General features: G+C 36.0%; 1 protein-coding gene across 2 annotated transcripts in view; it reads right to left on the bottom strand.

Moving 5' to 3' along the window:
• LDAH (lipid droplet associated hydrolase) overlaps positions 1-16765 on the bottom strand; it is a 93720-nt gene that overhangs the window by 64738 nt on the left and 12217 nt on the right. For both annotated transcript variants that reach the window (XM_087716965.1, XM_087716966.1), the window contains exon 4: positions 7280-7449. In XM_087716965.1, coding sequence (XP_087573091.1) covers positions 7280-7449 — 170 coding nt within the window. The remainder of the gene's footprint in view (positions 1-7279; positions 7450-16765) is intronic.

The raw sequence follows: 16765 nt of genomic DNA, 5'->3' as shown, positions 1-16765 counted from the left end.
CTAACTTTTATGAAAGTGAATTTGAGTCTTTTTAGACCTACATCTTGTAAGATCGGATGTCTTAAATAGTACAGACAAAATGTTACCATAAATTGCTTTCTTGTGTAATATTATTCGACCTGACCGTTGCTGTCATCTCAGTGGGACTGAACACAAGAGTTAAGACTGGTACTGATGTCCATTTAATATTATTTATTCTGCCGGTCATTTAGATCTTAATTCTCCATTTCCTCTTTCCTTGCACTACAGCACTTGGACTTATTGCCCTTGGACTACAGCAGCGGAATAACAGACTTATGCTCTATTTCGGGATGGCTTGCTATTTTAATGCTATGTAACTTCCTAGAAAAACTGTTTTAAGTGGCTTTTTTAAATAACATAATTCACACTCTTCATATGTTTCAAAGGAAGCCAGATGAAACATGAGGAAGATTGCACCAAGGAGAATTTGAGAGCTTCCACCATCTCCACATAAAGAGCATTTAAATACGTCCTTATTTGTAATAATACATATTTCTTTTCTTTTTTTCTGTAATTACTTTAAAAAAGAATTGCCTTAAATAGTGAGATGAGCAGCATATAATTTTAATAAAAATAAATAAATATAAATGTGAGGCCTGCAGCCATGCTCCTTTTGGATCCTTGGCCTGCCACACTTCTATTCTACTCTGCTGTTTCTATAGTGGGGAAATGGGGGGGGGGATAGTACGGAGTAGAATGTTATATAGCCACAAAAAAATTCCTTTCGAGATTGCCAAGGTCATCCTCTGTCTTGGTACCTCTGCACCTGACCGGAACTGGATGGGTGGAATTGCCAGCATGGCAGTGGAAGACTGGACTATGTGATGGACTTGTGGGTGTGGGGGGCAAGATCATGAACTTTAACTTGGGGGTGGGGGGAAATGGAAGAAGCTTCAGATTCGGGTTTTCCCACAGATGTGCCAGCATGGCTCTCTTAATAAATTGGAACTTTGAGCAGCACGTTGCCTTGGACTCTAATTTAATTTTGGATGCTATCTGGAACATTGACACAATAACCCACAAATGAAGACAAATATATGTGTCCCAGGATAATGTTGCAGGATCCAATCTGTATGGGTCGCTGGGATCAGAGGTTTTGTCTTCTGAGCTTTCGGATTTATGCTAGAGCCCATTTTCAGGGAACTTCTCTCTAGCTAGAGATATTCCTTGAAGATGGGTTCCAGCACAAATCCAAAAACTTGATCCAGAAACCCATACCTGTCTATTTTTAAAAATAATGTTTTTATCATGTATACAATTGCTGTACTTATTAAGTACACTTCACCGGCTTAAACATTGCAATTTTTCTATTTTTTCAGCTAGGGTAAAAATAACATGAACATATTGCTATGTAAAATGGTAACATAGAAACATCTTTAGTGATGCTTACAATCGGACTAAGCAACAAATGGAATGGAAACCAATTTCTTAGCATCTACCACCATTTGGATGCAACAAGACCAAATTTGATACTCCTTAAAGAAAAAGGAATTGGAGAAATATGTTATTTGAGAGTCTTTTAAGAGATAAAAAAAGTAATCAAATTGCAAATTAGAGTCTATTTGAGCAATAAATTAGTGTCAGTGTGCCTGTTTTCAGTGCAAATAGAAAATCGGTGCATATGCTTTTGAGTCAGCCGTATCTATTTCCCATGGTGATGGTACAAAAATAATTAGTAATATTAATTAGTAGCAAAGAAAAGAATAAAACAGAAAATGCACACCATGTACTCATGAAAATGCACACCATATATTCATGAAAACCTGTCTGGAAACAGGAATCTAAATGTGAGGTCTTCATAATTGTGGCTGAAGCTGCACATCAAGCTATATTTGTGATAAGGCATTTAGCAACCACATTTAGGTCACTCTAGTAAAAGAAAGGATGCAGCTTTTAAAGGGATCTTCCTCCACCTATACTCTCATTCTTTCCCAAACTTTTTCTGCAGGGTTTAGACAAACAGGTTCAGAATGGTGTGGAATGAAACAGCAGATTCTACAAGATAGGCACGGTGGATAGCAAAGGGGATGGCAATAGGGACATCTCTATTTGTTTTCCTCCAAGGACACTACCTTCCAAGTGATGCACAAGAGCTGACTGAGTTAAGGTTAAATGTAAGTACCATTTTATCATACACCCCCCACCCCACATCCCAAAATTTGAAAGCTGCAGAATCAGACAAAATGAAGTCGGGAATATATAATCCTTCAGAAGTGTTGACCCAGCTACATCAAATCACTGCATTTACGACATACCAAACCATAATTGTGTCTTAGTGAAATTTTTAGTTGGTCAATTGTGGTCACTGGTTCTGCTTTTAAGTCCAGGTAGCAAGACTCTAGGCTAAACCATTTAATTGCTACTGTATGGCCCACTGTTATAAAATTTGCTACTCTAATGTTACAAAAATCAAATCAATTTAAACACCCGAGGGTATTTTTGAATTATCAGTTTGGAATTTCATCACTATATGAAGAATTAGGTATTTATCAAACTGATTTTGTGTTTTCTTTCTGCTTATAAGTTGATTCTCTATCAGTGAAATAGAAGATAGAAGATAGAATCATACGGCTGGAAGAGACTTAGGATGCCATTTAGTCCAATCCCAGCTCAAGGCAGATGTCTTATATGGCATCCCAGTTAAATGGTTGTCCAGTCTATTTTAGAAAACCTACAGTGATAGAGCACCCATTACTCCAGCAGGTAAGTTACTCCATGGATTCCCACTATCAGAAAAATTATCTTTACTTTTAAGTTGGCTCAATCTTTAACATGCTTCTACTCAATTAATACTGGGTTTTTCAATTTTGAAAAAGCAATCAATCAATATTATTTCACATGGCCAAAGTGTAATGATCAGTTTAAAAACTAGGGTGAATATTTTCTTATATGTAACATGTTTTCCCCCTTTTTCCTTTATATTTTTGATCTTATTTCCCTTCTCTCTCCCTCTTCTGTTGCCTCGCCTCAGGCTAAACCAATAAAATAATATACTCTATGACTTCTGTACGTAAAAAAATATATGTTAAATGTTCAAGCAGATACATTTTTTTTCTTGAACTCAGGAGAGCCTCTAGGTACAAGCTGTCATATGCTTTGGCTCCAATTGTGCATCCCCAAGCTGCAAACCTGAGAAAAAAAGTTTATATTACTGAAGCTAAGCAGAGTGTTTACTTGGTGCACCTGCTTAATTCAAAACAATGTAAACATCAGGTGTGTGTGTGCATGTTTGTGTTTGTGTGTGTGTGTGTGAAAAAGAGAGAGAGTGAGAGAGAGAGGGAGGGAGGGAGGGAGGGAGGGAGGGAGGGAGAGAGAGAGAGAGAGGGAGGGAGGGAGAGAGAGAGAGGGTCAGTTGTGCGATCACAACTTCCAGGGCATTCGTTTTGAATTCTGGTCCAGGTTCCTCCCACCCAGTCCAAAGATGCATTCTGGTTTTCCAGAGTTATTTAAAAATAACTTTAAATAAAATTTTAATAGGTGCACTTCGAATGAAAACAAATAATAGGGAACTACAAAAATAACAACCAAGTAGTTCAAAGCAAGAACACATTGCATTGAAAAACTATCTAGAAAGCTGTACATTTTAAACCAAAAACCAGAATCCCATAGCAAATATAGAAAGTAGCCATAAACACACACAGATGCACAGCCAGCTACTAAACTACACTTGTGGACTTGAATTCTCCTGACAATTAAATATTCCAATAAAAACAAGAGAAGAGATGGAAACACAAGTTTCTTATTATCACACTTCATATCATAAAATATTGAGGTTAACCTACTTTGAGCAGAAGTTGTGCAACAAACTGGCTTATGCAAATATTTTCTATTGTTGAACTATCTTAAATGCAGCTTGTCATAATTTAACTTCAAGCACGTTGTGCTCTCAAATCATCCTAAGCATATCTATAGTTTCAACCCACTGACAAATCATTACTGTGCCAGCAACATCTTTGAGGCCATGTGAAGGGGGAAGGCAATTCAACAAATCAAATATAATTGAAACCAGGTAACTATTAGAGTAAAATAAGCTCTTTTTCCCTAGATCCCTTAGTATTAGAACTACATAAATTACAAATACAATACAATGTAATATCTCTCTCCTGGAAAATAAATAAAAATGGAGAAGTTTGTATCTGAACTTGATGTTAGCCATGTTAATTCCTGTGTGAAGCATAGGCTAATTTGTTTCCTATGGATTTGTAGTTTCATCTTAAGAAAAGGAAGCTTTCAGTCAAAGGAGAACAATTCACAGGAATAAATTTACATTTAGCAATAGCAATAGCACTTCTATTCTGCTTTACAGTGTTTTACAGCGCTCTCTAAACGGTTTACAGAGTCAGCATATTATCCCCAACAATCTGGATCCTCATTTTACCCACCTCAGAAGGATTTTATAATGTTGTACAATTAGAAAAATATTTGCTAAAACCAACAGAAAAAAAATAAGATGGCACTAATTTAATGAATGATCGTGAGCCATAAACATAATAAATGTGTGACTAATATCTACACTATATACAGTGAGGGGATTCAAATTATTTTACTATCAGTTCTGTGGGTGTGGCTTGGTGGGCGTGGTGTGGCTTAGTGGGCATGGCTTGGTGGGCGTGGAAGGGGAAGGATACTGTCAAATCTCCATTCCCTCCCCACTCCAGGGGAAGGTTACTGCAAAATCCCCAATGCCTCCCGATCAGCTGGGACTCGGGAGGCAGAGAATAGATGGGGGCAGGGCCAGTCAGAGGTAGAATTTACCAGTTCTCCAAACTACTCAAACTTTCCACTACTGGTTCTCCAGAATTGGACTGGTAATAAGGAATATCCTTAAAAAAATACAATAAAATTGGAAAGAAGCTTGGAAATCTTCAAGCCCAATCTCCTGCCTAGTACTGGAATCTTCATACCATCTCTGACAAATAGCTGTCCAATTTTTTTCCTTAGAAAATCCAGTAAGGGAACTTGAGGAAGCATGCTGTTGCATTGCTTAACAGCTCTCACAGTTAGGAAATTCCTCCTTAATTCAAGCGTGGATTACTCACTGTAAAACTTCTATCCTTGATTTTTGTCTTAGCTTTCAGTACTCTGGAAAATAAATCAATACCCTCTTCCTTGTGGTATCCCTTCATGTATTGTAATATTGCTATCATACCACCCTTTAACCTTATCTTCTTTCGGCTAACCACACCAAATTCCTTTACCCACTTCTTGTAAGATTTGGCTTCTAAGCCTCTCACAATCTTTTTTTGCTGTTCTCTGCTCTTTTTCTTGTTTCTCAGTGGCCTTTCTTATTGTGGTCTCCAGAACAGGACATGTTTTTTTAATTGTGGTCTGACCAGTACAGCATAAATTGGGAATATCCCTTCTCATGATCTTGAAATTCTACCTCCATTCCAGGTAGTAGTTCCTCTTCTGTAATAGGCAGAGGGAATGGCCTAAGCTTAACTTAATTTAAACTTAACTTAAAAGTTTGCGCTCAGGACCCCTTCCCACTTTTAAAAATCACAAACAATCCCAAAAGCGCTTTTGTTTGTATGGATTTTATTTATTCGTATTTATCATATTAAAAATTAAAATAGATGCATTCACTGCTGCTTCTCACAATTGTTTGATTGGATTTTAATACTGCATTATTTTTCAACATAGACTGGCATATTATTTGATTTTGTGGACCCCTGGACAGGGACTTGGGGGACCTGCAGGGGTCTTTTAGGACAATACTTTAAAAAGCACTGGCCTAGGAGAACAGGAGAAAAAGCTGCTACCAAGACAATGGTCAGATAAAAGAAACCTGAACCTGGGAGTAGAACTGTAATCTGAACAAATGTCTTAGACATGATCTTTCTTAGATCTTACAAATAAGTGTGTGTGTGTGTGTGTGTAATGCATTCAGGTTTTCATGATTCTCTTTCTATATCTTTATAATAAAAAATAGTGTTAATCTGTGTGACTTTGGTTTCCTAGTCTGGTCTATATTGAAAGGATGACATTGTCCCCATTCAAATTTATTTTAAAGCTCTCCAGATAACCTTAGCAAGATATCTTCCAGATTGGAAGTATGTATGAAAACACCACCTGTGCCCAGTGGTGAAATTCAATTTTTTTACTACTGGTTCTGTGGTCGTGGCTTGGTGGTCATGGCAGGGGAAGGATACTGCAAAATCTCCATTCCCACCTCACTCTGGGGCCAGCCAGAGGTGGTACTTGCTGGATCTCCGAACTACTCAAAATTTCCACTACTGGTTCTCCAGAACCTGTCAGAACCTGCTGAATTTCACCCCTGCCTGTGACCTAGGTTATTTTGCTCATAGACTCATAGACTTGAAAGACACATCATCTTTCAGTATTCTTTCCAAGCTCTCTCTGTCAGTGTCACTTATTTCAGCATGAAATAATGGTTAATAGATCTGATTGTTTGGGTCACATCTTCATACCTAGGGGACAACTTACTGTTTTGATAGGATGTCTGATCTGCAGGCTGCTGATTCTTCTTAACAGGGAGTCACCCATCATCACCACACATCTCTTGCTCTTTTGGGGAATCCACTAGATTACTTGCCTGTGATAGTATGACTTTCTTTCGTATTACTGTGATACTTGGTGAAATCCCTTCTCTACAATCTGTGAGACTTCCTTCAGGTGGAGGAAATTGGACTATTCTAGTTTTGTTTTTTTTTGTTTTGTTTTAGCAGTAGACTTATATACCGCTTCATAGGGCTTTCAGCCCTCTCTAAGCGGTTTACAGAGAGTCAGCATATTGCCCCCAACAATCTGGGTCCTCATTTTACCCACCTCGGAAGGATGGAAGGCTGAGTCAACCCTGAGCCGGTGAGATTTGAACCGCTGAACTGCTGATCTAGCAGTAGCCTGCAGTGCTGCATTTAACCACTGCGCCACCTTGGCTCTTGGTGTAGTTTCCCTATTCTTCATCATCAACTTGCTGAGTTCCAGTCCTACCAGAGGTGTTTGTTAAAAAACAATGCATATTCAAAAGTTTAATAATGTTTTGAACAGATTTGGGTGAAGGATTTATGGTCTCAAGGATTGCTGATGATTATATCCTCTATAGCACAGATACAAAGAAAGTTAAAAAATATATAATTGGAATCTCCCAGAAAAACTATCTCCTCCTCCTCCTCCTCCTCCTCCTCCTCCTCCTCCTCTATTATCTCTTTCCTGTTAGGACCATCTTCTGTGACTAAGAATTAAGATCAGTTTAGGCGAATTGGGGAAAGAAAAAGTTTATATATCTCTTACATACCTCTGGTTCTGGTGATTGTTTCATAATTTTAAGAGCAATATAACTGCCAATTGAGTGTCCAATAAGTACGAGCTTGACATCTTTTGGCACATACTTTCGGAGGAATTTCAACTTGTGTTCAACTTGTCCTTGAAGCCCAAAAACATCATCGGTGTCATGTGAAACCGTCTCTATAAACAACCAAAAATAATAATAATAAAATTATATCCTTTGCTTTGAAGATGATTTATTGCATTCACTGTAGCTCTTTATAAGTGCTTTCAAAAACAATCCAGAAATGACCAAGAATACTCCTAGACCTTCTTTTAGTGATAATTATTTAATGTTGTTCAATTACTTGTAATAAATAGAACATTACCAATAAAATAGTAACACTAATTAAAACTTATTTAAATGCACCATGCAGTAAAATTAACCAAAAATAATATAAAAGCTTTTAATTTTTTCCAGAAAGTTAGCAGAAGGGAACATTCTGAATTCTTAGAGGACAAAAGGAAGATGTAGAATTGCATAAAGAACACCCAGTTGTGATAACCCCAATGTCTATTTTTCCTGTAAAGACTAGAAAAGCCCACAAAATGGCAGCATTTTAAAAACCAAAAGGCAGGCGAATTATTTTTTTCGGGTAACAGTGAGCAAGAATTATGTTGCTGGATTACCTTCACAATTATGAGTTTTAACTATTACATATTAAGTCCCATTCTATTCAGGGCTTGGAATCCTACAATTTTAGAAATTTTATTCTATTCAGAGAATTAGTATGTTTCAGCCCTCCATAGTTTGGAAACTTTTGATATTATTTAGCACCTTAAATGTTTCTCAACCTTTGGCACTTTATGTTCCACTCCAATACTTCACTAAATAACTTTCTTTTATATCAAACAAGATAGGGGCATCGGGGGGGGGGTGGTCATAAACATGTTTATAATCATTCCATTATTATGGTTATAAGTTACAGTAAATTTTAAACACCTAAAAATTTAAGTGACTAGTGCACGAAAAATATGGGACGTGGTGTTTAGAGAAATTAGAGCACTGTTGAATGTAAATCTAGAAATGCCACTGAGGATTGCGTTATTGTTGCTGGTGGAAAAATGGATATAAATGAAACAAGAAAAGAATTTATTGTAAATTTAGTAACAAGAGCTAGATTAGTGATGGCTAAATATTGGGGACAAAATTGGGATATTCAAAGAAATGAGTGTTATAATGAATTTTGGAGTATGGCAACAAATGATAAATTAAAGTAAATAATCATAATGAAATATGGAGGGATTTTATAAAATCAGTGTTGGTGGAAGGCAAAGGGAATAAACCTACTCAAGAATATATGTTGTTTTTGAGGGTATAAGGGCACAATTGGAATATATTGTATATCTAAGAAATATAAGGGGAGAGGAAAGGTCTCCATGGGGTAGGGGGTGCACTGTAATGTGTTTTTCCCTTTTCCTTTTGTCTTTCTTTCTTTTTTGTATTCAGTTGTACATATACTGTTGGTATTATTTGTGTTGAAATAATGTAAGCCTTCAGGAGATGCAGTGTGTCACCAACACAGACAAAGCCAAAAGGTGAGATGGGCAGCTATATAAATCTAATAAATAGCATAAAATACTCATGGCCTTGGAGACATTCACTGTGTAATATAATTTCAAATGCATTCTTCCTCTCTGTTTCATTTTCCTCATGAAATAAAAGTTTATTAGAAGAAGAAAAAACGCTTGTGAAAATCTCATTCAAATATTCTCTTCTATAGCAAACCTTCATTCCACTTTAACAGACTACATCTGGTATGGTATCAACAGCAGAAAGTCAAGCTAAGTTCCAGGTTCAAATCCAGTCAACAATGAGAGGGGGAGAGAAAAAACAGAGAAGGGAACCTGTTTCTGTTTAGTATCTCTCTTCCTAGGTTGCTCAGATGAGACAGTCAAGGCGAGATGACATTCACTATTTAAGAGTTTCTCAGAGGCTATGTTGCACAGGGTTGTCTATGGTAACATGTTTGGCACCATACCGAGAACATGAAGAACCACTTATTGAGTGTGCTCTCATATGGTCCCCGCGTAATTAGTTGTTTTTAAAAAAATGCCACAAAAAAGTAATTGTTGGGTATAAAATGATAATTGCTTCAAGAAAACAGGATCTTCTACTGTTTATTGTTTAGTGTTCAATGTTTAGCCTTTTGTTCAAATCTTAAACAAATTAAACCAGGGATGGCCACAGAAAAAGCTTTGAGAAAGCCAATTAATACTGTTGGTAAACTGTCCTTAGAAACATCCTGCCATGATTTATGCTATTAAATTAAAAATGGAAGAGGCGGAAAGGAGAATGTGAGAGACAGAAGTAAATGATATGTCCCCTCTTTTTACCTCCTCAAAATAAAAATAAAAAAGATGACAGCAATCTTTTGCCAATAACAGTTTTCTTTTTTCACTTATTATACAGGTAATGGAAAATAAAAAGTTTTGTAGCAAAGGCCTTAGGCCAAAGCACTGTTTTCAGATGAAGGCCTATTTTTAAGGCCAAGTTGCTCTAGTTATTTTTTCATCCAGTCCATAGCCAAGTATTGTGTTGTAAAGTGAACATCTAATTCATCCTATGAAAAGTAATGTCTTGAATTATATGAAACTCTCAAGTAACACAAGCTTAAGATAATTTTTGGATATGATCATTTCTCATGCTTTTCCTTTCTCTTATTCATTCAACAATTAAATGAAATGATTGAAATAAAGGTATAGAAAGTAGTATCTTCATGTACCCAGGGTGTGTATATTGGTTTTTCTGCCCTGGATCTAAAAAGTCATTTAGTTAAAATAAAACGAATGTTTCTCAACTTTTTATAGAAGCAGAAACTAATCTTAGAAAAGGAATAGATAGCTAAGGTCACTTTCAAATATCCGATGGATAACAGAAGAGGAAAAAGAATTGTTGGTGTTTTTTTTTTTGCTTTCCTGTGCTATTATACTATTAGACCTTTGATCGATTACAAGAAATTGTGGATAGTTTTTAAAAATATGGACATAGCAGACCATCCCATCTTCAAATAATGTGTTCAAAATCAAGAAAAGATTATGTCATTGTTGCATACTGTCATCCTACTTATTTAATTTATGTGCAGAATAAAATGGAACTCACAAAATATTTGTTATGTTGGAGAACTAAAATAGAGGAAATGTTGTACTGTAAAAAAAAAGACTCAAGGATAAAGGAAAGGAGAGAAAGGAAAGAATAAAAGTATCACGGTTTAAATGAACTGATTTAATTACATTTAAATCACAAGTGCAAAGATATCAATGTGTTTCTGCGCCTAGAGCAAGAAAAGAGATCACATGAGCCGTTGTAGTTTTGATCCTATTCAGTTTTAATTTTCTGTAAAGATTAGTGCAATTGCATAGGAAAGAGTTTGTTTTGTATTCTTTAGCACATGTGTGGCAGCCATTAATGTCCAGAATATCAAATTAGTTGAAGCCCTTTTCTCTTACTCATTTAGCATCTTACTGACATCTTACATACCCTTCAAATCCCACAAATGAACTATGAGTTGGGACATGATTTGTCTTCTAGAGATTTCTCCCCAAACACAATGCCTTTTCAGACCTCTAGCTGGCTCTTTTGGAGGTAATGCACATTGTTTTTACTCAAAGAGGGAGTTAAGAATATAAATTGAAAACCACAGTATTGCTCATCTCAGTGAACTGTGATATAACCCCGTGAAACTGTGACACCAGAAAATATAAATGTTTCTTTTCCACAAGCTTCAAATTCATAAATAAATATCTTTATGTCATGGAGTTAAAGGCTGAAAACATCCATAAACAATATGTGCACGCGTGCGCCCACACACACCTAGACTCAAATTAAGAGGATTGTGGACAATGAAAGGCCTTAGTAATATAAGATTAGAAAAAAAAAAGAAAGGAAAATTTTCCAATCCATACTCTTGCTCAAAATAAATAAATAATAATAATGGTGCATTTATTGGAATGGAATCGAGAAGAAATATTACTTTTAAAGTAGGATCGGCAAACTTGTTTTTACAAATTAAATTACATAAAATAAACTGCTAAACACAATGTCCTGTTTAATATAGAGAATGTAATTTTAAATAGAAACACATCAAAATAGTTATAGTAGCATAAAGCAACGGGGGCAAAAAAGTATACTTGTTATATTTGCACACAAGTATTTAGAGGGATAATAGGAGCTGGGAGCAGTTATTCTCTCTCAGCCCAACTCACTTCACAGAGTCCTTGTGCAGAAAATAGGAGGAGGAACGTGTATTGATATGTTTCCTGCCTGAAGTTACTTGTGAAAATAGTAAGGCAGGATACAAATGAATGAAAAAGTAAAAAAGTAAATAAAGGTTTCCTCCTGTCCAGTCATATCTGACTCTAGGGGGAAGAGTTCATCTCTATTTCCTTTTTGAAATATATATTTTTATTATCCATTTTCATAACATATAATCACATGTATACTATTACATAGCCAATATCATATTGATGGTTCCATGGTCATGTGTCTGGCATGACTATTCCCCGAGATGCATGGAACATTTTTACTTTCCCACTGAAGTGGTACCTATTTATCTATTTGCATTTGCATGCTTTCAAAATGCTGGATTGGCAGGAGCTTGGACAAGGACGGAAACTCATCCCATCACTGAGTACTTGAGTCTTGAACTCATAGTCTTTCAGTTGACAAGCCCAGTGTCTTAACTGCTAGGACATCGCACCCCTTATGAATGAATGAGTGAATGAATGAATATGATTAAGATTGGTGAATATGTATATAATTTAAAAAGTAAAAGGTTGTTTGAAACAAATGAAAAACAAACATACTCTAAAACTACCATGTTTCAGTATTATTGGCACTGATTTCAAAATAAAATACGTTCAAGGGGAATTATTCCAGAGGAGTAAACTTCTATGCTTCTCTTTTAATTTATACAAGAAAAGTAATTTTCTTGTTATCTTGGATAATCTTCCTATTTTATCTGCTATCCTTAAATCACACAAACTGATTTATGCAGTCTTCAACTTAATTCTACTCTTGCTGACAAGCCTAAAGCAAGTGTTATACGTACAAAGGCAGTTATACAATTCTAGTATATGCGCGCAAAATGTTTTTTTTCCAGTTATTGAGTTATAAGGTGAAATAAGATACAAAATACTGAAGTAAATAGAAAAACAGTGGGGAGGAAAGGAGGGGAGAAAAGTGAGGAAGGATTAGGAAAAAGAAAAAGAAACATTGACTTCTGACTCTGTTGCAGTAAAATAAGGCATTAACATCAAATCACAACTTTTTGTATTTTCATAATAATATAAACTAGCCATTTCTATAAGGATCTATCAATCTAATTGGTAAAACCCAAAATCAAAGTTTCATTCTTTTCCACTTCAAGTTCAGAAGCGGTGTCCATGTGGAAACAAAAGTACTTATATTCCTTTCTTCAATCAAAATAGTCAATTTTGCCATTTCAGTCAACTCCACCAGCTTCTGCAACCATTCGTCCATGGTAGGAATCGAAGTGCCCTTCCATTTTTGTGCACACAAGAGACTTGCTGCTGGCAACTTATAATTAGTAATGAAGTTCCAATTTTTTTCTCCAAGTCTTTTGCATTCTGCAAAATGTTTTTGCATTCATAATGTTTAAGTTCAAAATGGGTTATTTCAACCATTCTACAAATGGTTTTGCAAGATGTTTTCATTTTGATGCAAAGGTTCTTTTCATGTTTAAAATACTTCTGGAATGGTTGAAACTACCCATTTCAAATTAGAAGTGGGAGATGATTCAAGTAGAAAACATCCTGAAGTCAAACTGTTTTGTATACCCTTAAATTTTAGTAAGTTAATGGGATAGATCAAGGTGAGGAACTTACAAGCCTTCCCATGTTGTTGACTTTAGTGCGGCATCCCTAGTCACGCTATCAAGGAATCATAGGAGTTGAAGTTCATTGACTTTTGTAGGATCAAAATTTGTCATATATAAAATAAAAATGCAAAAAATAGACATTTGTATGTGTTTGTGTGCATGCATGTATATGAAAGATTACAAACAAACACAAAGCACATCAAAAGAGAAAAAGATCAGCTGGAAATCCAAAGCTTTCCCCCCATGGTATACTTTTACATATTACACATTAACTCTTGGCACAAAATGTTTGTCCATTTCCAATCAATATTAATGAATTATTATGGGTGTTTATGACTTCAAAAGTCCTTTAAAGTTCCTGAAGAGTCAAACTGAGCAGCAAAGGCTGAACCATTAAGATGAGCACCACTACCATGCTGAGGCAGTTCCTAAAACGTTAAATGAAAACAACCAGTCTTTTCTCACACACTGATGTGGTAATATTTCACTGTTGATGAATAGCCTGCAGAACTTTGAAAGTGAATCATTGCATATATTAAACAGTCCTATAAACAGGAAGCTCCTGCTCTATACTGAAAAACCAGACATATTCTGCAGTAAAAACATTCTAGTATATTTGTGACACTACAAAAGAGTAAATAATTCATTTCTTATTATATAATACTTGCTGGTTAGCATTACATAGACCTCATGAAAATTCATGAGGATTATGAAATAGAGATGTTTTAAGCAAACTATTTGCTAAAACATTGTAAGAAATAACCATGTAATTTCATTAACACACCCAGTGCTTCTTTCACCTGCATTTATTTGTTATTGTTGCTTTTATCAGAGCCAAATCAGATGCAATATTAATCATGAGACTGCAACCAAGTCCTGAAAAACCTATATTTGAGAGGTCACCAACTCAACAGTCATTAGACTGGGAGCGAGAACTGCTAAATGGAGGAGTATTCCACTTATAAATAGGGCAGCATTCTACCTAAGCAGTCCTCTTAGCCTGTAAGGATATGTGGGAAAGATTTGGGGAGGCAAGGGCTAGGGAACAATCAGATAAGAGACAGCATAACCAGCAGTTGGATAATGGGCAGGACAAGAAGCTCAGAAGAGATTCTCGGGTTGTAAAAGAGATAGGAGAGGGAAACAGGATTGTACTTTCAGGCTTGTAAGATTATGTCAATGTAACTTTACAAAAAAATGAAAATCAGCTTATCTGGTTGTGATTCCTATCTGGCTTACCCCGCAAGACTGACACAAACTTATTAGTTGTCTCTGGAGATTCTCAGTCATCCAGCTCATAGTTGTCAGAACTAAAGAAGCTTCTTGGATGAGAAGCAAAAGATCTTCAAGGAAAAACAAATCCATTTGACTTTTGAAAAAGCACCTTGGGACAAACTGATTAGTTATACCATCTTGAGAATGGATGGTTGCTTGCCATGTCTTGGGTCTTGGATATTAGACAAAAATCCAAAGAAAAAGTGAAAACTAATGCACATTTTCAGTGTTCACTCTCATTCAAATAGTTCCCCACCCCCAGGGAGCACAGCTTTCCACTCAATGGTTGTATTTTATGGACACATGCATGAAAGTTGAGCTGAATTAAGGCTAAATACGATTTTATCCTATCCATCGAACAATTTAACAGCTGTGCATTAAGAAAATTTGACAGGGATAGGGAATGTAAAGGCATTCAAGTATGGCTGATCAGCCACTGCATTTACAACATGCTAAATTACAATGATATCTTAATGGAGGAAACAAGCCTCCTTAGCTAAACTATTTATTACTTCTCTTCTACTGCAATGGGAGGGACAGGGACTGTTGTTCAGAGCATAATTAGGGGTGATTAATCCCTTTTGGGAAGGAGCCCAGTATAAGAACTTTCCCAAGCCACAGTGATATTTACCTCAGCATTTGAGTTTACTTGAGTCGTAACCCCACTTGGGCAGAATCTCAAGCAATGCTCAGGACAATTATTATCTGGGATTCACTTTGGCCTATGGCCTATGAGTAATTGGATAGGGTGTTTTCTAAAATGTCTCAGCCACTTTGAGCAACCGGCACAGTTCTCTGCATCCATTAGATTATTGATGCTCCTTTAAGGAAGGAACTATTTCCAATAGCCTTGAAGGAAGCTGGCATATTTTCTCCTTAACAGGCCCTGCCTGGACCCAGGAATTAGATAACTATCACCCAGTTGTCGAACCATATTTTTGTCTGTTTGTTCAGAGAACACTGGATAAAGCAATTATCTGGATCCCAGTCAGTCAGGTTTAACAATTTTGAGGTATCCAAAACAAAAGCTCTCTGAAAAAATAATTTCTATGTAATGAATTTAAGATATCCCAAATTCCATATTATAATTCCTTATTCCTATTTAATAACAACAATAATGACAGTCAGCCAAAATTTTAAATGTGAAGTTACGAGTGGAATGCAAAGTGTTAATGTAACTGATTTTAAAGCTTCTAATTCAATTTCCACATAATAAGATAAACCCAGTATATTAAGTTTATACATACATACATACATGCATGCATACAGTGTCTATAACTCAATAAAAGATCAATTGTTTAATCTCTAGTTGAACATGATCTTATTGACAGCCGCATATGATCAGTAGCTTCTGTTTTGAAAGCCAGCGCTCTGAAATTTTTAAAAGCCTCTGAGAGGAAGCACTAACATGCCATTTAAATAAACTTTCCAAATCTATGTTTTCAAGCTTAAGAGCAAGAAAGTAAATTACTTCACTACTACACCACTCGAACAAAATGCAACTGAAACTATGAAACCAAATTAAATAAAAGCTGTTCCAATTTTTTAAGAGATATGTTAAGGAAACCTTATAATCTTTCAAAAATAAATGTACTGTGTGCAAGCTTCAGTTGCTTATTTTAAGAAAGGAACAAGGATTGCTGTGCTTTGATTACAATAAAATCCAAGGAGGCATTTTAATATTACCCCTGTCCTTGTTTTTTAAGCTTGCCATTTTAAGTCCAAATATGCCATTAACATCCTCTAGCTCTTTAACTATATAAAACAGAGACACAAACAAAACAATAATATGCAAGTTGTAATGGACAAAACTACGGGATATAAATAAGTAGTCGGTGTTTATGAGGTTATAAAAGGAGCTGTTCATAAGTAGCCTCTGCAGTCAAGCAAACCAACCCTTAGGAAAATGTAATGAGTCAAAGTGTCAATACTGGGCAGTGCAGAGGAAAAAGCAACATTTAATGATTCTGCTAATGTTTATTCAGCATGTATAGATCCTTCGTTCTTAAGCAGAATGACAAAATGCCATGTTAAACCCTTCCGTATATTACAGCTTTAAAGGTAGACAAATGTAAAGAGATCTCAAATTTATAGTTAACCATTACTATACTAACTGCTAACACTACACACACACACACACACACACACACACACGACACACCTTTTTCCCTCAAAAAAAGAGGCTGAAAATCTGGGTGCATCTTATATACTGAATATAGCATTTTTTGCCTCCCGAAACCCTGCCTCCTTCACCATGCATAGCCTTTAGGAGGCTTTCAGAGTGCTCTGGGGGGCTGGAGAGGGCAGAAATGAGCGAAAAATTGGCTGTTTTTTGCTCATTT

This window comes from Thamnophis sirtalis, unplaced genomic scaffold, assembly GCF_051295495.1.
Source record: "Thamnophis sirtalis isolate CommonGarterSnake01/CBP01778 unplaced genomic scaffold, rThaSir2_p1.2 scaffold_5, whole genome shotgun sequence".
In the NCBI taxonomy this organism is placed as follows: Eukaryota; Metazoa; Chordata; class Lepidosauria; order Squamata; family Natricidae; genus Thamnophis; species Thamnophis sirtalis.
The sequence above is the reverse complement of the archived record's forward strand: the minus strand, read 5'-3'. Positions and strand labels throughout refer to the sequence as shown.